This window comes from Nipponia nippon, unplaced genomic scaffold, assembly GCF_047370975.1.
Source record: "Nipponia nippon isolate SJK-2023a ecotype South Korea unplaced genomic scaffold, ASM4737097v1 scaffold_7, whole genome shotgun sequence".
Lineage (NCBI taxonomy): Eukaryota > Metazoa > Chordata > Aves > Pelecaniformes > Threskiornithidae > Nipponia > Nipponia nippon.
In genome coordinates this window covers 41,975,559-41,999,502 of record NW_028262391.1, presented here as the reverse complement: position 1 = coordinate 41,999,502, position 23,944 = coordinate 41,975,559, and the positions used below count along the sequence as shown (strand labels likewise).

The 23,944-nt window shown below is 39.9% G+C and overlaps 1 protein-coding gene across 1 annotated transcript in view; it reads left to right on the top strand.

The window, feature by feature from the left end:
• The first annotated feature begins 12,033 nt into the window (after window positions 1–12,033).
• Window positions 12,034–23,944, top strand: part of LOC104013305 (neural-cadherin) — a 68,528-nt gene continuing 56,617 nt past the window's right edge. Inside the window, exons 1-3 of the mRNA XM_087739887.1 lie at window positions 12,034–12,147; window positions 12,642–13,175; window positions 13,275–13,473. Coding sequence (XP_087596013.1) covers window positions 12,034–12,147; window positions 12,642–13,175; window positions 13,275–13,473 — 847 coding nt within the window. The remainder of the gene's footprint in view (window positions 12,148–12,641; window positions 13,176–13,274; window positions 13,474–23,944) is intronic.

Sequence of the window (23,944 nt, the reverse complement as noted above, 5' to 3'; positions counted from 1 at the left end):
TCTGGCTCCCTTTCTGTGAGGACGCAGTGCAGAATGGTTACGTTATGCCAGGTAAGCTGCTACTAGGCTGACAGAAACAGTGTTGGTTTGGTATGTCCATGTGCCTGTATCATGGTAGTCTGCTACCGTTACCATAGCCACTGACCTTGGATTGCTTGCACTTTGGCTGTCTCTCCTGCAGGTCCTCTGATTTCCTCAAAAAAAAAAGGTGGGGGGGGCAGGTTTGGTTAAGCTTCCCACATGTGCAACACGGACTGATATTTCCCCAAGATCTCTGCAGCTGTGACTTCCCAAGAAATAACTTACTGTGCTGCGACGACTGCTTCCAAGTTCAATCCACAGTTGGCAATTGGGACTAAAAAAAGTGTGAAATGATACGGCTTCCTGCCCCTCAGCTACGAGGTCTGGCCCTGCCTCTGGAATCTTAAGAGTGTAGAAAGCTGACAAAAGGTACTGGCCTTGGTCAGACTTGGTATGAAGTCACTCTAACATCAATTCATAGCGACTGTTGTCAACACACTCACTTGATAGCTTCAATCATGTTAAATGAGTAACTTTGACATCTCAAATTTTGGCTTTTAATATTGATCAATCACCCATTCTTATTAAAGGCTGTATGGTTTTTCACTCATACTTTTAAGATTTAATTCAACCAAAGAAGCAACTTGAACACCAAAAGCTGTTCTAACAGGATAAATAAGCCACAACTTCCTAAAAATAGAGGTTTCTGTAAAGATATATTGCCAAATATTTCTGGTTTAGTTTTCAAAAGCAACAAAAAGTATCAAGTGCTTGTTTCATTAGTACGTTTAATCGCAAACTCCTGCGGTGAATGCAGACACAATTAGCGGAGCAGATTTAATTTTCTTTGGAGCTTTCCATGCTGCATGCTCTGAATGGATAACATGAGCCTGTCAGTCCTACCTGAAAACCGTGCAGCCATCCACATAGCCTGAGAAGCGTGTTTATATCTTGATAAACGCAAAATCGGGGTCTATTTCAGGAGTACATTTTTAGTGGATTTCAAGGTCTTGTTTTTTACTTCCCTGTTAGCAGCAGAGGGAGCCCTAGTTCCACAAAAGAGTATTTGTTGCTCGTCGTGCCGTAAACCAGAAACCACAAAAATTGTTGTCTTTTTTGCGGTGCAGTATGTTCTCACAGATGAAGCTTTAATCTATATCGTACATCTCTGTTGCTGTAAATTCATGCTCCATTATACCACCATATGCTTTGCTTCAGTCAGAGAAAGCTGCAGTAATCCTAATACTTCATCTAGCTTTATAGATATTCGTGTTGCGTGTTTGATTGCGTATTGTTTGCTCCCACACTTAAAGGTTATGTCTTAATAAGTTGTTTTAAATGAGTTTGTTAGCAGCGAGCTGGCAGTTGATGAGTTTTTATGTTTTGAGTAGGTATCATTGTAGTTATTGTCAATTACAATATGAGATTCAGGAAGCAAAAAAGGAGAGTCTGGTTCATTAAAAAAAATCTGGAGGCATGTAGCACAGTGCTTTAGGTTGTATTTCATGTTTGGCTAGTCAGCTGCCTAGTTTCTTTTTCATCTGCTTAGAGGTATATATCATTACCTCTGCAAACTGGACAGCTCTTAATGTGAAAACACGGAAGAATAGATACAAGTTTTTCAATACTGGTTGAGTTGCTTTATAGTGTTGAGGACTTTTAATTGTGATGCAGAAATAGTGGATTTCTGAAAGTTTTATACACATTTGATATGTCCACAGAGTCCTGTGTGTCATTTATATTGATGAAGAATGGTAAACAGAAAAGAAATGCTTTAGAAAGACTTTTTTCTACTTTTTAAACTTCTTTCCTGATAACTGTGCATCTCTTAGAGTGCAACCTAGTACATATTATATACTATATGTAATATAAGTACTATATAGTTATGTTGACTGCAATACGTAACAAACATCCTGTGTGTAGAATAGAAAATGTTACATATTGCTAACTAATCTCTCTGTACAATATAAATATATTTTTAAATACAAATGTAGAGTGTATAATTTTAAAAAATATATTTTAAGAGCCTTATTTTGGTATATCCTGTTTTGAGGCACTTCAACAGACATAATTTTCCAGTGCAAACTGGGCTATTGAATGCCCCTAAGTTGAATGATGTTTGAAAACTTAGGCTCTGTTGCTTGGCCAGTTGGGGCTTAAAAGGCAAAGAATAGGATTTTGTTGTGTTAGTTAAGTTTTATATAGTATTGTGTGGCTATGATTTTGTTCTACCTGCGGCATCAGGTCAAATTTCACAGATAGGAATATCAGCAAATTCAACAGGAGTTAAAATTCATGTGATTGAAAGGTGAGCTTGATTTAAACACAACTGATGTGGTATCAATTCTAGTATTTTTATAGCATCTTTTAAAGATACCGAACCATCTCAAGCTGTTTATTAACATGACGTGCATTGCTCTAGAAATACTGCATCTTACATATTCTCATATACTAATAGTATTAATTCTTCCCCTTCTCAGTCACATCAAACCTTGCTAAATAACACGAGATTGGTTGTTATCTTATAAGCTTAGACTGGTGTAGCTATACTGAGCTCACCTAAATAATACTCAGTGCTCATCAGCTAGATTTTGTCTGTCTTGTATTGTTCTTAGCACATCAAGTAATTTTTGCTGAATGCTCACAACGTCTGGTACTAGCAGTTATTACATATACTCTTGGTGTAAGGCTGTTGGGGTTAATAAGCAGGTAAAGATTACAGACAAGATACAGGGCAGAAAATGGAAAGACTAAGCATGACGAGGAAGACAGTTGATGTGTGAACCGAGACCCTTCATAAAAGTGGTAACGCAGGGATTTTTGAGACTGGGAAACTGGAAATGTTCATACTTGAGTGTATGTCTGTATGTGTGATCTACCCCATTTGAAAATTCAGGTTCTGATCATGCATGTAATATTCAGGCTAATGTTTTAGGAAAGAGGACAGTTCCCTAAAGGAAACATTTTGTTATGCTGTTTGTTACTGTGATTCATTCTTTTTTTAATTATAACTATGTAATTTAGTGAAATTAATCTAAAAATGAATGCCTAAAGTCTTCTAGCAGAATATATTTTTTAAATGGATGAAAAATAGTTCACTCTGGCACTAAAATAATAATATTTTTATAATGACTGGAGAAAAATAATATTTTGGAGGGGAATGCTCTAAGAATGCATTTGTCAGCTGTGAAAGGTGCTCAGTATCAGTTGGGTTGCAAGTCATAATGCACTACACGTACATGAGTAATTCAGTAGTGTCAGAAAAGTTATCAGTACTATTTGAGATATGTAAAAATCTCACGGGGATTAATTTTGATAAGCAGGTTCCTTCCCAAGCCCTTTGAGACTTAATTTCAAACACTAGAGGGCTCAAGAAATGTTTCTGATTTTTTCCCACAAGGTTTTAATCGCTATAAATAGTGTGTCTCTCTCAGTGATGCTTACATTAACCTCATAATCTTCCTTAAAATGACACCAAATTATAGTAATAACAGAAGAATGGCAAGCATGAATAAGCTAATGAACAAAACATCTCCTTCCTCAAGCAACTGTAAATAAAATAAAATACCTACAGCCATGACAACACTCTGCAAACTCTATATTTAGTACTTCTGATTGGAAAATACACTGGAATTCCTTGCTTGATGAAATCCTTGCTTAGTCATCTCTGGCCTAAATTAAAATTTTGGTAAAATTTAACCACATAAACATCACTATTGTAATTTAAAAGAAAATTAGCAAACATTGCAATACCTTCAAAATAAGCATTGCAAGATTTTTCCACCTTACAGAAACAGAAGTAAGACACTTTTTTAAAAAAGTAATATTTAAAAAAAAAAGAAAACTGAATTCAGTATTGGATGGGAGAGAAATGAAGAAAAAGTTACATTAACAGTGAAAACGAAATATATAATCTTAAATTATTAACAGTAAATTTTAACCATTTCATTAGTTATTATATGATCGCATTGTGCCTATTCCAAAGCTTACTGAAGCCATAGAAAATTTCCCCTTTAATTTCCATCATTCTATAAACAAACACACTAGGGCTAATAAGGATTATTTGCAATGCAACAGTTTGAATGGGTGCCTCAGTAGTGGGCTCTAAATAAATAAATACAGTCTTGAGAAACATTGTGCCCAGTCTGGGTCATGGGTTTACAAAGATTTGTATGCGATAATATAAAAGTACAGTAGAATAGATTTGGAAATGGAATGACGTTGACATGTGAGTCAGATGTGAGTAGAGCTCAGATTGTAAAAGACAGGAGTGAAAAAAGCAAAAATATTATTCATTACATTTTTGTAGATAGACTTTTTTGTTACATTTTATTTCAAAGAATAAACAGCAAATGTTTTTCAGGAATATAATCCATATAGTGCCATCAAATCTGCGAAGCACACTCAAATGTTTTCTTATGCTATATATATGTATATATTTAAAGTCTGATACTGAAGCTGTGAAGTCGATGATAGTATCTTACAGATTTCAGTAGGAACTGAATCAGGGCTTAAGTCCAACACTTGCAAAGTACTTGAGTTCATGTGTGACTTTCAGCCCATGGGAAAATCCAGTGAAATTAATATATATATATATATAATTCCTACTTTAGGATTGTCATCACTCATGGATTTGCTCTGCTACAGAAGTGCCAATAGTTACTTTAACCTGTCTGAAGCCATTAATATGATTTTTATTGCTTTATATGCTTTGATGCCTTTTAAACATTTACATGATATATTATGATACCTTTTAAACATCTGCACTAAATGTTTTTTCTTTTGCTTTATCAAGAATTAGAGCATGAATGCCTTTGGTTTTTTTGGCTAAAATCTTATACCTTGGATTGTTCATGCTCTTTCTGGGTAATGTGTTTGTGCCCATATGCAGCAGCTGTGTTTAATGAGCTGGCGCACAACAAAGCCAATAAGACATGAACTCTGCATTATCAGCACATATATGAAGTGAGGGGTGGACTATAGATTAAAACAACTTTCTGCTTTTTTCTTTTGGAATTGTAATATATCATCATATTCTTCTATAATAGTATTTACTGTATTGTTAAATTTCTACAAGGTGAAGCACTTAGTCACTTATTTGTTGGTTTGATTAATGACAAATGTTGACTATATTGTCTTACTGTCCCTTCTTAAGGACTTCCTTACCATATTTCAGATTCAAATTAGGAATTAATTTGAATGGAACAACTGTATTAACAGTCTAGAACCATTGCATTCAGCCTAACTGAGCAGGTTAAGCACTTCTGGTAAGAGAAGGTCAGGATTGTGTGCTTCTTCATTAGCTGTATTTGCAGCTGAACATTGCTTGTTCTGAAACACATGTTCCACAGCTTCCAAGTAAATCACTGGGCTATGAATAATAGGGAATAGACGATTTAGAAATATCCCTTTAAGTCAAAGTAAAGCTATTGTAGTTGCCAGTAGTATTGTTTTATGCAATAAAATTAGATACTCTCACTTTTCTAGAAGTGTTAATTTAGGAGTTTTAAAACTCTTGCTACATTTAGATATGGTAGTATACCCTTGTTGTCCAGCAAAATTAATTTTTGCTTAAAAAAAACCAAAACAAAACAACCCCAAACAAACCTTTCCATATCCTTTGAATTTGACAAATTCCAAGTGTGGCTCTATTAAAAGATGCTACCATGTAAAAATCAAATGTATTAACCTTGCAGTTCTCTCCTGTGTATTGAGGATCAGCTTTCTTTAGTAACAAACTGTTGCTATTCTTTTACTTGCTTTTGGAAATGACACAGGTACAAGAAGTGCACTAGATTTGCTTTTTTTATTTTTTCATCGTTAAGAGAAGTATTTATTACATAACTATTAAATTTTGCTCTAGCTTATGGAAGAGAATCTACTTTAAATGGTATGGAGCAATATTGGTTCTAATCATTTATTAAATTAAGAGCCCATGGAATAGAAGATGCATGTTAAAAACGTTTAAGTTAACCCACTTTAACTCACTGTCCATTACCCTTTCAGGTTGATGTTTCATAAATAAGAGATGAAAAGAGAGACAGAAGGAGGCCACATTGCACAGAATGCTGCAGAGGAAGGTGATCAAAAGACTAGAGCTGGGAAAGGAAAGGTGAGACTGGGATAAAAAGTAGTGCTTGCTCCTTTTTTACTTTTGTCATTTACTGTTGCTTAGGTCAGGGTATGGTGAGAAAATCTGAGCTGACCCCTGCAGCGTTTTAGATATTCCACACGCATGTGAGTCAGCAGCTGTTCTAAGAAAGGGTTGTGGAAGCAGGACAAAATCGAATATTAAAACTGTATTATAAGGAAAGCAGGAGATCTCCTGCCTGAGCAGTCTTTCACCTGGAATTATTTACAACAGAATTAAATAAGAGGTAGACTGACTGCCTTCAGCTTGTCTCACATCTTTGTATAACATGAAGGAAGATGATGAATCCGTCATGGAGACATCATTCCTTACTGATTCCTTGGGCTGTAGAAGCAAGAACATTTTCTCTGTATTCCCTTGTATAGGTTTTCCGTATGCCCTGATTGCAGCCATAAGCTTTGGTTTCTAAATTGCCAATGATAATATGCATGAGTATTTTAACATGTAAGAACATGAAGTGGAAGTTAGTCAAATTAAAATACTAGTTTACGTTTGTATCACTGAAAAGCTTCTTTAATTTCCAAAGGTGAAGATGAGCTAATTACTTTAAAACGTTAAAGGTAGTTTCTGCCTTTGTAGGTAGTGTATTATTCTTTATTACTCACTAAACCTGCATATTTCTTAGAATAATTGTCAATCTGACACAGATGCTAATTCTGATGTACAGTATAAGACACCTCAGATGAGCCCAGACACCAGTGTTTGGTACTGTCACACTGTTCATAGTTATTTAAACAAACGTTATCTTCAAAGGATACTCTGTATAAACCTGTTGTAAGTACTTTTTTGTTAAATGTGCTGATATGCGTATTTAAAAATTTGGTTCATACCGCTTAGGAGCAAACCCCTCTCAAATCTAGAAAATCTCTATGAAAGAGTGTCACATTGGATCTAGGTCAGTCCATCTGTGGCCTCCAGAGCTACTGACCTTGGCAGATGGGGGCTCCCTGATTTTGTAGCAGTTGTCTGCTCCAGACCCTGGAGGCCTTAACATCCCAAGCCATAGGGCTGCAGTCCATATGATGTGCTGCCCAGAACTGCAGAATCTGGAAGGCCACGTTTCTCAACAGCCCTGCTGGCAGGATGCTGAGAGGCTCACCAGAAACCTGCCTGGCTTCAGCTGGAACCTGGGCAGAATTGAATCAGACATGTTTTTCTTGCCAAATCTGCAAATTCTGACAATGTAAATTGTGTTCTTCTGATTGGTTCTGCTGAGGTGAAAAGAGTTTGGGATTCTGAAACACAGAGAAATGGGATGACCAAAACAAAACGTATTGAAGTTTTGGAGAATTATGCTTATAAATAGGAAATACAAGCCAGAATGAATTGATTCTTTCTGTTTACTGCATGTATACAAACAATTGAAAAATACTCTAAGCAAGGTTTACTAAGATTTAGTGTCAGACATACGCATTCATTGTGTTTTAGATATTGAATGCAAAACCAGCAATCTGCTTCTCACATAGACATTTTATTAAGGCAGTTATAGGGATGATGCATAGTTTTCAGAAAAATGGATGTTTAGAGAGTAGTATGAAGTCATTTACAACAGTCGTTATTTAAAAAAAAGTGAAATGACTCTTTCTATGTCAGTCACATGAGTAAAAATTCTGATACATAGAAAAACTTCATCATGTGAAAACCTAGGATTTTTAAGAAAAGCTTTTCTATAAAGATTTTCAAGCTGTTTACTGAGAATATTAATAATGTAATTAATTTGGTAAGTAGTAAGGCACCAGCCAGGGAAAACAGAATATGCCACTAGAGTGTTATTCAGTGAGAATTTATTGTTGCTGTATTGTCTGATTTCAACACACCTCAGATTTCACTTTTTTTATATGTATGTATAGCTCATTTAATTTGATTATAAGTTAGTAGGAGGTGTTTCTGACAAGTATGTCCATTTATATAGATTATTGTAATTAGAACATTTATTCTAACCTTCTTGGTCTCGTATATAGCACGCTATGCTTAACAGCAGAAAGGGTCTTCCAGCTGGTTGAAATAAACTGGAAATTAATTGTTATAAAATACTGAAAGATACTGAAAATGTAATCAGTTTTTCAGTTTTGGAGGGAGAGTTCTTCTCTTAGCATGACAGAAGGTGTTTCTTGCACTCATTCGACTGCTAGATTCCAAGAAAAAATTGTGAAGTATAGTGAGAAAGCTGCATAAAGAGCTAGCAAGGATTAGACAACAGCAGCTGTACTTCTGAATAATTTAGGTTTAGTTTGCAAAATTATACAGGAAAGGATTATCACTTACACTTGCATTTGAGAAAATGGAGCTACAAATGTTGTTATAAAAAGTGACAATGTACAAACCATCTAAAATAGCACAGGGACTATCTTGTCACTTTGGGCTAGATCCTGCAGAGCCGCGTGCCAAGACACTTGCACAATCATGAATGGTAAATAGTGTAGGAAGAGCTTCCTTTGTCTAGACATGCAGCAGGGCAGAACCCTTCCCGAGAGTTTAAACTAGCGCTTGAGAGTAATGTCTGCCAGGTGTACCAGGTGCCATATATATCAGATTGCTCCCGAGGGGTATATTAATTCTCTTATTGATATATATTTATAGTTATTTATACTAAAAGATCCTAGGGGACTTCCAGCCCCTTTCTCCCCTTTGAAAGCTGGCTACTGAGTAGGTGGCAGTCAAGAGCATTCGCTGCTTCAGGCATATTTGCCTTTTGTTCAAAAGCAAAGTAAATTGTGCCACTTTTCCCTAAGCCATCCTGCCCTTCAGCTACAAGGTATATGTAAAACAGGAAGAATGATTAGCATCATTCTTCTCTCCTGCCTCAGTATTCACGGTGCAGTTCCATGAGGTTAAGGCAAGATTTTCCTCAGAATGTTTCCTGTTCATATTTTAAAGGAAATCTAATTTGTAAAATGCAAATTCTGCCTCAAATACTTGGCATGATGTTTCTTTAAAAATTTACATTAATATTATAAATTGGTAAGTTACAAAGACTATAATTCACTCATCTTCAAACATGAATTAATCCTTTTTGACAGAGATTATGGTTTTGTCTTGGCCTTGTCATCACCTGATCACAGAGGTGAACCTCAGTAACCAGCAGGTTGGTGGTGCTTGATGCTGTGTGTGACCACAAGATGTCTTTGGTCATGTGAGATCTCTGGAAACTCTGCTTAACCTTGCACTCCAGGCTTGCAAGCTAGCAATATGTACAGCCTGTGAGCCCAGTTAGGAGCCTTGTTCTGAGGTATGTCGGTGTACCCTTAGAGTTCTAAGTCCTGGCTTCTACAGAGAAAAAAGAGGGAAACTTCTAATTACTGAGGCACACAGGTAATTCAAGGCAAGAGCAAGAAAAGAATTCTTGTGTCAGTGTGAGAACTGGTGCTTCTTAACTGTCAAATCCAAAATGAGAGCTGGCAGAAATAGAGGGTGCTGCTATAAATGGGAGGATGGTCTGGAACGTTGAGAGAACCCTGACGTAACCTCAGAGAGCGCTGTTGAACAGTCAGGAAAAGGAAGCAAACGACGTGTAAAGTTTTTTATACTTTCTAGACCTGCTCTCAGTAAATTTGTGAACCAGCAGCATTGAGGAGCTTGTATTGTAAAGTCAGGACTTGTGGAGATGGGCTGAAGTCAGAAAGATTCTGACTGTACAAGTCTCCAGGGCACCCATTTAGATTCCCACTAATTTGCAGAGTTAGTAGTAGAATCAGAGTCTCAAGTATTTGTCTATGATTACCGTAGGGCAGTAAACTATAAAAATCAACAACCTTTTATTTTTTAACAAACAACAGTATAAAGTCTCTATTTTCCTAAAAAAAGCTTGTGCAATCTCTGAGTTTTCTGTCTACATCCTGATTAAAATACTGTAGGTTGAATTCTGCATTTGAAACCATGGATGAGGCTCATTTTTAAAGTCAGTTAGAACCACATTTGTGTCTAAATCAATGAAAATGCCCATTGAATTTTTGATGCAGAAATGAAAGACCTTTCAAAATGTAGTTCTGTTCCTGGTATATTTTCACAGGTTTTTACAGAGAGAAATCCTAGTGGATGGAGAAAACAGAACTCACTAAAATGATCCCACAAAATGGTTTGATCAAATTTTGATCAAATATTAGTTGTGGATTCTTCATAGCATCCTACTAGTTAGGGAACTGTTGGAGAAGTTCCTTTTATTTTGGAGCCATATAAATCTTTGTGACCAAGTTATGGGTTCTTCCCATCCCAATCTGTTTTGCCTTTTGCTCTGTACACAGTCCATAGACATCAAAAATTTTATTTTTCTAAGACAAAAAAAAAAAGAAGCCACCACAAAAGCACTGAAGATAACATCATGCCACATCGGAGAGTGCTTTCACACAGAAATTTCAAGGCCATTTTAACTCTGTGAGGAAAACTTCTCCTAAGAATTTGCATTATCTCAACTTTCTACATCAATACAAATGTAATATTTTCCATTTTTTTAAAGAAGGTATATTCATTATTATTATTGCTAATTATAATGAAGATTGAATTCTGTTAGAGAAATGGATGAAAGATTGACCCATTTATTATTTCATCCTAATCAAGACATCCATGCCTGCATGGGAATTCAGATATAGCAGCTTCTTACGCTACGGGTTTTATGCCAAAGTAGAATTGAAAATGCTTGAAACCTCAGGCACGTTTGAGGCTTGGGAGAAACAATTCCTATTTAGCGCTCTAGATGAATTTATTCTGTGTCAGGTAAATGGTTCTGCCTTTCCGATGGGCCACCAGGGCTTTATCAGTAGCACTGTCCTACCTCAGATGGCATTTCCTCAGCCTGTGTTCCCCTCTTCTGTGCTTCAGTGCATGTTAGGGATAGATGTTGTATTTTTGCACCTATTCCATTCTGTGGGCGAATAGAAGAGTAATCCTGCCCTGAACCCCGAAGAAATTTGTCAGTCTGAAATGGCAGCTGGCTGTTGGTGTGAAGGGGGAGGAAGGGAAGGTGAGCACAGCCACTCTACGCCTGACAGTAGCGTGCTGCTTGGCTGAAAGAGGCGGCAGTACGAGGCATAAATGGAGATAACGGATTAATGTATGAAGCTGATGATTTGTGTCTCCTTACTTACTTGCAGGATGAAACGGAGAAGGTCGCTCCTGTCGTAATAGTAGAGCACTTAGATCTTTCATTCTGAGTCTCCTATAGTCTTCCTACTTGATCCTGGTCTCCCATTTCCCCATAAGGGCAACCAGTTTCTCTAAAATTGTATCAGGAAGGTACAACATTGTGTTTCTAAAGTTTTCCACAGTCTTGGGTGGGAAGTATAAGGAAAATGCACTGTCTATTTTATAAGAAAAGTAACCATTATTCACAGTCTTGTAAAATTTGAGTGATATGACTAATACAGAGTATCTTTTATTTTTTTGCTTTCCTTCAATCTCAGAATGATTCTTAAGATTAAATAAGTGATTTATGTGCTACATAAATATAGCTAACGCCTGCTTTGTATTGTGTTTGACTTTATTCTTGAAAACACCATTCTGTTTTGAAGAGGAACTGCTTAACGCAGTAACTTTTTCTGCAACATTATCCGATTTATGGGGTCAGTTAACTTTAATGGTGAAATTTAGCTGTATTGGGTTTTTAGTTTTATTCAGTTATGCCAAAAATCCAACACAGTTAAACAGATGTTGGATTCTATTTCTTTCTGTTTATTATCAGAAACGTTCTCTAGTTAAGCTACATTTCTTCTAAAAAATTTGTTTTACCTTTACAAATCCGGAGGTATTAGGGAGCTGATTAATTGTGACGGAAGATGGAACTTTAGGCCAGTGATGTTGCTCAAGTACAAGCTGAGGGCAAAACTGGGATTTTTATAATACGTAGCTATCTAGACATCAACGAGGAAATGTTTTCAGCAGACAGCCCAGCGCTGGGCGAGCCCGTTGGGCACCTGGGCCAGCCTGCAGGGCATCGCCCCTGGGCGAGGAACGTGGCTCCGGGGGAGGCGGGGGCTCGGGAGGTGAAGCAAGCGGCGGGGCCGCTGCACAAGAAGGACAAGTGGGGCTGGCGGGGGGGGACAGTTGATCCTGCACGGCCCGGGACGCGCACGGCTGCCGGCTGGAGGCGGGCGCTGCCCCGACGCCGGCAGAGCCTCCCGGCACGGCCCCGGCCCCGGCCCCGGCCCCGGGCGGGGGGCGGGCGCGGCGATTGGCCGGCCGAGCCCCGCGGGCGCGGGCTGCGGTCCCCGCGGCCCCGGCCCCTCCCCGCCCGCCCACTCGCCGCGCCGCTGCGGGGAGCGGCGGGCAGCGCCGCGGAGCCCGCCCGGCAGCCATGGGCCCCCGCCGAGTCGCCGGCTGCCTGCTGCTCTGCTGGGCGCTGGCCGCCGCCCGCGCCGCCCCGCGGAGGAGACCCTCGTTCGGCGGCCACGTCGCGGAGAACCGGCCGGCGGGCACGCGCGTGCGCGGGCTGAGCATCCCCCTGACGCGGCTGGGGCCCGAGCCCTGGTGCGCCAAGGTGCAGGGGCGCCGCTGGCGGCTGCAGCTGCTGGGCGAGGGCCACTCGCACTTCCAGGTGTCGCTGCACGCCCGCACCGCCCGCGTCTGGCTGCGCACCCGCCGCCCGCTGGACCGCGAGGCGCGGGCGCTCTACTCCTTCCGCCTGGGCTTGTGCTGCAAGCGCTGCCTGCCCCGCGCCGCCGCCGCCGCCGCCGAGCTGGCCGCCCTCACCGTCCGCGTGCTGGACGACAACGACAACGCGCCGCGCTTCCCGGGGGGGCCGCGCCCTGGCGTCACGCAGCTGCGCGTGGAGGAGACGCTGGCGCTCGGGTCCCAGGTGTGGCAGGCGCGCGCCGAGGACGCGGACGCGGGCGCCAACGCGGAGCTGCGCTACTTCGCCCTCCCGCGCAGCGCCCACTTCTTCGTGGTGCCGCGCAGCGGGCGCGTGCTGCTGGTGCGCTCCCTGCTCCACCTGCGCGCGCCCCTCCCGCTGCGCCTCTACGCGCGGGACCGCGGGCGGCCGGCGCTGCTCAGCGAGCCCCTGGAGCTGGAGGTGCTGCCGCAGGCCCAGCGCCTGCCGCCGCCCCGCCCCGCCCGCCGCCGCCGGGCCGTCCTGCCGCCCGCCGCGCCCCTGGCGCTCTCCCTGCCCGAGGACGCCCGCCCCGGCTGCCGCCTGGCCGCGCTGGCCCCGGCGCGCTTCGCCGCCGCCTGGTTCGAGCTGCTGTCGCCGCCCGTCGAGGAGTCGCCGGTGCGCGTCGGGCGGGAGAGCGGCGAGGTGACGCTGGCCGCCCGCCTGGACAGGGAGGCGGCGGCCGCCTGGGAGCTCGTCGTCCGCGTCCAGGAGCGCCGAGGTAGGTGCGGGCCTGGGGGCGCGGGCTCGCCCCCGCGGCTGCAGCCGCGAGAAAAGTCGCGCCGTGGACGGGGCGGTGGCCTCGGCCCGTCAGCAAGGCGGCGGACGGTCTGGCTCCTAAGGAGCAAAAGGTCCCCCCGTGGCAACAAGCACGTAAGGATGGGTCAGCATCAGGTGTCATCCGCTGTTCTGTTCTGTCGTGGAATGCGGTTTTGATCTTCTAAACTACTAAAACGCCGTAGGTGACGAGAAGCATTACATAGTTGAGTGAACGTGGACTGCACAGCTGTGTAAAAATGCTGGGAGCAGCAAAGTGGTTATCAGCATTTAACTATTTCACCTGTTAAAATTCTTCGTCATTAATGAGCAGCATGGAAAACGTGTTGTGTAACCAGAGAGTGTTACTTACGTTATACACGCATTGAGACAAAGCATGTTAGGTGTGCCACGCTTCTACACACCAGTCTTCTCTATTAAAATGCTTCCCATAGCTCTGATCCTGTAAATGCTTAACTTGAAGCACGAAGCTGAAGTCATTGAGTTTTGAGTAGTTACTGAAGTTAGGCATGTTTCACTGAAAAGCACGATGTGAGTTTTTGCAAGATTGGTGCCTTTTTGTTTATGTGGCTGCTCTTTTTTTAAAAATCCGAGGAGTCCAGTGTGCACCATTAAAATGGCACCTTTGTGATTTAAATTGTCGTCACTATTCACGGGGTCTTGCTCAAGTTAAATAGAACAGCTCATTTCATTTATCTCTGGCTGATTACATCTACCACTTTTTTAAATTCTTTTTTAGTTTTGAGTTGTCATCTTGGTTAGTATTTTTCACCTATGAAAACACAGCTTAGTTTAAGAACATTTTTAATTCACCGGATGGTGGATATCCGTGTACCTTCACCATGCCTCTTGTTATTTTCGTGTTACTTGTGACCATAACAATGTTCCGAAGATTGGCTAGAATGTGAGTATTCTGGAGAAAATTGTATCAGCAGCAGTGAGTTGGTTGGCTTGATTTCATCTTGGAAAGGTTTAGAAAGGGTTTTGTATTATGTGACTCCTAGCGCTTGTGAAAACTGTTAACTTCTCAGCAGTGCAACTGCTCAGAGAAACTTCTGTTAGCCCCAGAGCAGCGCAGGCGGGAGACATGAAAAGCTTCCCACGCTATTCCTTTTCCCTCGTCTCTTCTGTTTTCCGACTAAGGGGCAGCCTGTAGGAGTGAGAGGCGGTTTATTCCTTGGTGTCTATTAAATCCCTGAGGATGCCTGCAGGGATTCTAATTAGTGCTGACAGTTTCAGTGACATGGATACTTCCCCCTGGGAAGCAGGCCATCTATCACCAACTCATTTCACTCAGGTCCTGAGGAACAACTCTCAGATCCATCTCTCCTTCTCGCTTGGTTTTTGTCATGCCTGTCGCTGTAGCGTATCGATGTCAGTCACTTGTACTGGCTTTGCGCTGTGTTCCAGCTTGGGCTTTGGCTGCTAACCAAGGGGTTGATAGACCAATTTCCAAAACACAAACGCTTTCTGTGTCCTATCTTCACTACTCAATCTTGATCAAGGCTACAAGCCAAAGGGCATGTCATTACTCAGAGGCAGTGACAAAATCTCGCGGGTCAATCTGAGTATGCTTCTGGGATGTTCACCCACTCTGTCATGTAGCTCAAGTTTCAGCCCTTCGTTGGTGTCACAGCTCCCTCTGTCAGGATCAAGAAGATGTTGTTAGAAAAGCGGTAGCTAACCTTGCCCCCGGTTACTGCTAGTCTCACCTTTGTGATTGTTTTTGCTCTTATCTAGTCTGACTATAGAAGAAGTCTGAGATTGCTTGGAACAAAGCTTGTCACTCTGTCACGCCAGAGATTTCGTTTCCAAACCAATGCTTGCTAACGCAGTTAGAAAAACCCGAACCAACCTTAACTTATTTTCAGGGATTTTTTTTCTCCATCTTCTAGTTTTACTGAAGAGTTTGGAGTGTTTTCCACTAGCCTTATATATTACTGCTAGTAGTATTAAGTAGTACGATAATAATGTCTGAGCAATATGTGGTACTAGATTCTGACTCTCAGAGACTAGGTAGATGGCAGTTAATTGTGGCAGTACAAATGGTGTACTTTAGATGCTAGTAACTTTAAGTTTCTTAGTTTAAAGGAGCCTAAATTAAAAAATACACCTTTATTAGTACTAGTTTTTTCATCAGACAAAGCTTAATAATGACTTGACACCTTTCAAACTCTTTTAAGTTGCAGAATGCTTACATTCTCATTTTACAGGAGTTAAAATACATAGGTATTTGAAACAGATTTAGAAAGTTACGTCTCTTTCCTTACTTGCAATCCAAACTTCAGTAATGTGAGAAAAGATAACCAAAAGGATGGGATAGGAGAGGGAGAAAGATGGCTAGCAGAACTAGATGTTTTAATTAGTCTGAAATAAGGAAGGTACAGAAGATTGCAAAAGCTCCAGGGAAAAACCCAGTATTTATGGAAGTGAACTCTCCGGATGTATTAAAGCATGGAGATGGTTACACTGAACTTTGTTGTGAATAAAAGTGTAAGTTCAGGTTCTTTCTCCAGTTTGTTTGCTTTGCTTTTAGCATTTGTGCTGGCTTATTTTACATTGTTCATAACCATAAATATTGCAGCAGCTACTACAGTTTCCTAGTATTAGAGCTTATGGTATCAGATGTTGATTTATGTTCAAGTGGTATAAAGTTGTATTAATTCCTTTAATATATTTTTCATTTTCTACACCCCTAATTCTTGCTGCCTGGTAGCCGACAGTTGAAAATTAACCAATAATTAATTTTGGCATTAGTCTCTTCTTCAACCCAGGCAATGATGTCAAGGTTCAGACAAGATTTTTAGATGCTTTAGCATATAAAGTCTACCCTCTTTGTCCTTTATCTTTTCAATGTAGTTTATTATTCATTTGTAATGTGCACTTCATTACCTAAAGTAGTAAAGAATGCTTAAAAGCATTGTGGCACAGGTGGTCCTAATACAGCCCTAGGAAGAAAAACTGATTTTTTTTAAATTTTTTTTTTTTTTTTGGCTGATGGAGCATTCTCAAAATATTAGCAAGACAACTGGTATATGGTAATAAGGCAACATTCAGCAGCATTTCTTCCTAGTTTAGTTTATGTGACAGCCCTCATCCTTTTGTTCATAAATGGGACTGTGTAGGAGATGTCCCGAATTAATTTTTATTCAGAGGAGCACAAAGGATATGTAACAGGCTGCACGTTTGTTTATTTTTTTTTCCTTCAGGTAAAACAGAATTTAAATACTTTTCTGTTTGCTTCCCCTCAATTCTATCCTGGATAATCAACACGCCAGTGTGTCCAGGGCTGGTGTTCCATTGAAGTAAATACTGTTCCAGATGCAACCAGACCTTTAGCATCTCAATATCCAGATAATCTTCTGCGTGTTCATAGAAGACGAAGGGTTTTCTCACTCTGAGTTGCAGCTTGTTGAAGGTGTGAGCTAACCTAGCTCACTCCACTCGGGATGGGAAGTAGCTACCAATGTAGCAGATTCACTCCTCACTACGTGGAGTATTTCTTAGTAGAACCGTATGGTGTGCCCATAGGATTGGTGCTGGTGGTAGCTTTGAGAGGCATTTGCAGTATGAACAGCTCTTTGGCACGCAGGGTTGGGTTTTTTGGCAAAGCTGCAGTTGAGCTCTAAGATTTATTGTAGTGATGTGGACAAATCACTAGTATCACTATTGTCATTACCAGTGCAGCTACATGCTGTAGTTACTTTTTGACTGGACATATTTTGGTTATAAATGTAATGTTTTTTTTTTTTTTTAATGTAGATGGCAAAAAAAAAATCCATAATTTGTTTGGTATTCTTTGAAATAATAAATATTTTATGTATTTCAGTGCTACAGTAAAATTAACTGCAATCCGTAGAGGAAATAGTACATTACTAGTTCTGTTTATTCACTGTATATCTTTTTGTGGCCATTTGGTAGTTTGTAGTTAGTTTTCGCATAGTTTATATGTTTTCTGGAAGCCGTAGTCACTAGAAAGCGGTAACAGGGAAATCTGGACCTCTAGTCCTAAGTGCCTTTTTTTACAGTGTGGGTCCTGCTGTGGAGGAGTAATAATTCCAGGCCCTGGACAAGAGAGGAGATACTGTCTTGTTTGGTAGGTCGAGTTCCTCGCATGAATTCTTAGAAGGAAGGTTTAAAAACAGGCAGAAGTCAATTTTAAGAAAAAGAGAAGAGATCACAGGTTAGTCAAGCCTGATAGTTTTTATAGATTGGTAGGATGTTACCTGTCAGATCCCGGCTGACCTGTCCAACATGATTGTCAGGTCTTGGAGTGCAGTAACAGGTCCTGCAGCTCCCTGCTCCCTGGGTTTGGCTGCCCACGTTCAACGGCAGCTCTGACACGATGCAGCCGGCTAACGGTGGATCAGACAGGTCGTTGTCACAACCTTGTCTGTGGCCTCTGCCCTATGGCTCAGGAGCTGCACTTAAGCTCAGGTCCTTTCCCGAGCTGTAGCTGGCTCTGCATCTTGTTGACCCTGATGCTGCCTTGCTGAGTTGGCTTCCCGCTGGACCTGAGACACACCTGATCACAGCATATTTGTCTGGTGAGCACTGGACTGTTGGGTGAACCAGGTTTATATCACGGGACCTGCTCTGCTCCTCTTGCTCAGTGACAGTGAGGTCCCTGCCTGCCTTGCTGTCACCCTTGACTCCCGTTTGACCTTACCCTGCAGAGCAGTGTGTCCTTGCTGCTCCTTGGCACTTAAATTATGCAACTTCAGCAGCAGTGTGTGTGCATTTGTATAAAATATTCTCTGCACCCTGACTACACTGAAAGCTTAAATTGCTCTGCCTGGACGTTGGACAGAAAATTTAGTATTAAGAGAGCTGAAACCACTCATTGAAATTGAAATACGGCCCAACAATATTTACATTTTTCATAATTTTACAAAACGTTGGCCAAAAGAGAAACAAACAAACCCCACAACCCCAAACCGTACATTAGTTTGAGCAACAAGATGCTGAACAGAATTGCAAAATTTCAGGCCTTAACTTCATGAGCATGTTTTTTGGCACATGGTCCTTGGTGAGCAAATTTCTTTAGTGACCCCACTGATCACCCAGCCCTGAGCTATAGTCTTCAGTTAACCCTGCCTGGAAGGAGTGCTGGTTATGCTCATGTTTTCTGTAGCATTTCAGATTTTATCCCATTTCATTTACTGGGACACAATTTATTTAGTCTTCACAAAAGTGTAATTAATTTTTTACCCAGTGAACAGAAGGTAAAATTTCTTAGACTGTCATACACATTAATATTTTAACATAGAGCTAGCATTTAATTTGGGAAGGAGCCATTATTATTCCATTAATGCTTGGGGGAAGTGCATGAAAGATCCCGTCTCTCTAATCCTCTGCCGTCTCAAGCTCCTTTGACCTTACTTCGTCCATGGGCATTAGCTTTGTAATCCCCTGTCGTTGATTTTTTTCTTATCAGAGGATTTACTAAGGGTGATGTTTGACATGCCTTCCAAATAGTTAACAGCAGTCACTTATATTTTAAGTGTATTTGTCCTGTTTAAATTGGGCATATAGAGTGGAGATACCAATTTTAGTGATATATATATTTCAAACTTTGAAGGTTTTCCTGCTTGGAAGCCAAGGATCATCTGTGTCAATTTTATCTGAGGTCTTAGTCCGTTATTAGCTGTATTGATTCTGTGTGGATCATCCCTAAGAATTAAGTAGCTTCTGGGTGATGTTTTGTCTTTTACAATTCTGGTTACCTCTTTTAAGAATTACAACCATGTTAACGGTTACACGTCAAGCTGGGCTTAAGTTGAAATCGTCATCTATCATCCAGCAGATGTATTTTCTTAAACTGCAACGGGTTTCATGCTATTAAGTCAAAAGAAGACATACGTTCTGTATGCATTCAGGACAACTATGGGTGTTTACAGGTTTGGAATGTTACTTATTTGTGGTAGAAAGGAATGACTGGGGAAGCTTCAGACCACCACGTTGATGTCAGTCTGAATGTTTTGGTACTATATGCTTTCTACTCCAAGCAGTCAGATTAAAAATATCTTTATGAGACTACTGGGACTTGAACACCGAAGCTGTTCAGATCTTCTGGCTGTTTATCATTTCAAACATTCAGTTTCTGCAAAAGAAAGGAGCTTTTTTTTTTTAAAGATCTAACTAAATTTCAGCACAAATCTGTTAATCTGATGGAAGCAGTAAATTATGGAACATACGGATAGGATCTTCCTCAAAGCTGCTTTATAGCATCTCCAACTGGGTGTTGATTCTCTGACTGACATGGCAATTATGTTACACTTTATTTGATTATGAAATTGTTTTATTTCGGTTCTTCCTAACTTCTCTTTTTTTTCAGTTAGTCTCAGAAGTGTAGTATCCAGATTTGTAGATAGAATATCTTTAAACCTTCTTGGTATGTTTGAGTTTAGGTTTTAGAATGAAAGAGAGACTGAGACTTAGCCCACAGTAATTTTTCCTTTGACTTCAAAGTGTTCTGGTGTAAACAGGGGACAAATTCAGTATTTTGATTCACTTAATAATATACAGTATTTAATAATACACAGTGTTTCAGACATAAACTCCACTTTTGGTTTTCCTTTTTTCTGATAAAAGAGGTCATAATTTCTTAAATAGGAAATTTGATTGCCTTAGATGATTAATCTTATGCATATGAACAAAATATGTTTTACTTCTTTAAATGGGAGTTGCACATAGAAGTCAGTGTTAAGGAAGTGCCAGCTTTACGATAAGGACAGTTGGGGGCGATAGAGCAGAAGAGGGTTGAAATAGATAAGGAAGGCTTTGTCCATATGACAGCTTACTCCTCAGCACAGTTTGAAATGGAAACTCAGATTTGTCAGTCTGTCTTCCCTGCTGCAAAAAAATGTTTGTGGAGTCTCACAGCCTAGTGTCCTTTCTCCCTGTAATAACAGTGCATGTAACAGCAGATACCAGTTTATTGCTTTTTCCTAGCCCTAACGACAAGAGTTCTATGTGGTACGAGTAGGCTTCAGTTTACTGATGATGCATATAAATGTTGCTACGTGGTGTGCCATGGTCAGGTTTCTCTTTTTCATTTTCTTTTTCTGGAAAATTAAAATGAATAATGAGTTCCTGTCTTTCATGTGTTTAGGTTTGCAGTCCGGATAATGCTAGTTCAAAAGACTTTCTGTGCATAATGATACAAAGAAGTACAGCAGGCTGTGTTGGTGAGGTTACCGATTGTGTGGCTTTCCACCCCCCCCCGCCCTTGCACATGATGGGCTACAGAGAAACAAACCATATTCTCCCCAAGAAATGCTAAGGAAAATTTAAAGAGAACTTCCCATCTTACAGTGGTACAGTAGCTGCTACCTCTTTAGCTAGGTTCTCTCCTTATGATAATGCTTTTTGGCAATCAATAATCATTTATTAAGACACATGATTTGTTATTTAAGGATGTCTGTTGTGATTATTAATTTGTAGTAATTTATTTCACATCTGGGCATGCTTGGTTTTTCTATCTGCCACTCTCAGCAGATGGATACCACCCTGGGGAGTCCCTGATAACATGGTTATCGCTTTACTCTCTTTTAGTTGGTAATTTATATTAAGATCCCCTCTGCCACGATCATTTAGCTCCTCTGATGCTTTCTTTACTTTTGTACTTTTGTTTTCTGGTTTGTTTAACTTCTATTTTAAAAGCCAGATGAGGGTAAGGAACAGAGACATGACAGACTGTCATGATTCGATCTGCAAAAAAGATAAGGCATATTAGGAGGGAATGTGGGCTGTCTACAGCTTGAGCCCATCAAAGTTATCTCTTTAGAAGGTTTATGTCTTATGAATGAGCAAACTACTTTACTTAAAAGTAGCTCATCACATACTTCCTGAATTTTCAGAAATGACAGTAGAGAAATGTTTTTGCATAATTGTCATATTTTTTGAAGGGTGTACAGTAGGACTGGGTACAATAACCAGTAGCTGTTCTCTCATGGTATGAAAATGTGAACAGAGATTTCTCCTGATTGCAGCTAGAGGCTTAGGACATTAAGATTTTATTTCCGGAAATGTATCTTCCCAAACTTTAAGTCAGTAGATGTTTTACATGAAGAGATATTATAAGAGTGAGGTGTTAAAAGAGTTCAGTATGATATTTGCAAAGCCTTGTCAAAACAATAACGTGCTCTCAACCAAACCCAAAATATTTCACTTGCAGTAACCCAAACAAATAACAAAACTCTGACTTTTCAAAAAACATTTGTCTGTTTAAGGTAAAAGTCTTAGAAGTTGGAGCAACTTGAAAAACAAAAAATACTAACTTGAATACTTAATTTGCTGATAGATGTAGACCAGAATGTAATAGTGATATTGACCTAAAGGCTTGCAAGACTTAACATTCTCATAATCTCCTCTTAAAAATAAATTGAAATGACCTAAAAATGCCAGGAGGAACGTACCTTCTCACCCATTATTGTTTAATCACAATAATATAATACCTCTAACCCAGTACATTCAAGGAATGGATAATATTTGTCCACAATTGTGAAGACGTGTTCAGTCAAGTACATATTCTATACTGTCAGGTTTTTTAAATCAGAATGTCTGGCATTATCAGTTTTATCAATTACACTGAAGCAGAGAAACCTACGTTTTTAACGAATACAAGGATTTTATTTTCAAGTCTCGTTTTATAGTAGTATCCGTTGGATTTTTGAGATAAGACAGTCATATAATCCTAATGAAATCAGAAGTCTGAAAATATGTTGGATTTCACAGATTGACAGCATCTTTTATAATTTGACATGGTGAAAAGAGATGGGTTTAGAGGCAACTCCAACCTACAGTGTTTGAAATTGCAAACTGTTTTAGCATGCATGATTTTCAAGGCTTGGTTTAACCAGTGTAACATTCAAAAGTTGTTGACTGAATGATTAGGTATTAAAGCCCTCTCTTCCTTCCTGCCACCCTTGGTGTAAAAATACAGGTAGGTGGGGTAGTATCAACTTTTTTTCAGTTGCTGTATGAAAGGACAGGATTTATTAGTTTGCAGTATCTGTGTGCAATCCAATGAGTCTTTATAACCCAACTTGGATATCAGGTTGGAAGAGCTGGTTCATGTTACTTTACGTTGAAACCCTTTCCTAGAAAATTAATGGTGAACACCACGAAAGAGTTTTTTCAGGTAAACCTGGATTTGGTAGAGCCATAAAGACCTAGTGGAGAACCTAAACAAGAAAGGAACCATTATCCAACCAAGATATTTGCTTGCTTCGTGCAATTTTCAGTATGTTCTTCAATTTTGACAAGTCTTTAACTTGGACTCGCCTAGATATTCATGGTTTTGAGAGGGCTTTCTGTTCCTTCTAAGTACCGAGTCCTTCTATATGTCTTAAATTTGATGTGAAAAATTACTAATTGTTTTACAAGGTTGAGACACTCTTATTTATTAGAAATCTTCCTGAGTTTTTTGGACAAAGTATGTAACCCAGTCTTCATAGTATATGAGTATTAAGGATTTTTACTCTTGTGTTTGGTTTTTTTTGTTTTGTTTTTTAATAAAAACAGTTTATTTTATTATACAAATGTGGTTTATATATCATCAGAGGATCAAATTTCTAACTTTGAATAGTTAATTTAAAATGCTATGCTTTCTCCTATATATTTAATTCTGCCTTTATTAAAGCTTCTCTATCTTAACAACTGTGCTTAATGAGGTACTGTCTGCCTTTTGATCATGGAGGTTTGGGAAAAGGAATCTAGCGAGGAGGCTGACAGCAGACACTGTCCTTGACCTGCACTGCTGTTTTCTGAAAGGCGTTTGAATAAGGGATTTTCATGCTTTTTCTTGAAGTGACTTCCTTTCAAAAAAGGGAATTTTGTCTTAAACTAGGAAGATTTTAGATATTGCACAAATCCTATCTGTATTATGGCTTGGACCTTGTGGGCTTGAAGAAATATTGTTGGATGTACAGTAATTCTGATTTTACTAAATCAGGTTCCTTAGCTGAGGTGGCCTATGTTTTTTACATCTATTGAAAGGTTAAATAGGTTTAGCGCTAAAATTAGTCCAACATGAAATGATAAAAGTCTTAACACCTAGGGACATTATGTAGATAAATTGAGACGTTCTTTGAAATGCTTCTGCTATAGAAACCAACAGTTGGATTATGTTGATGTAATTCTTACTTGGGGTACGTTGGTAGAGAACTGATTTCGTTAGCTGTGTGGATCTAGAAATTTGCCTACAGGCAGGCTTAAAGAAAGATATTTTAGAGACTCTTTCTCTAATTTTTTTTTTTAGTTAGTTTTTGCTGATTTTAAAGAACATTTTTGCTATGGTTAAACATCCCAGCAAGTTAGTTAATATTTTGCTCATGTATTTTTTTTTTCAAAGGATGAAAATTGTGAGTCATGGCATATCATATATTTCCTGTGAGCAGACACTTGGCCCA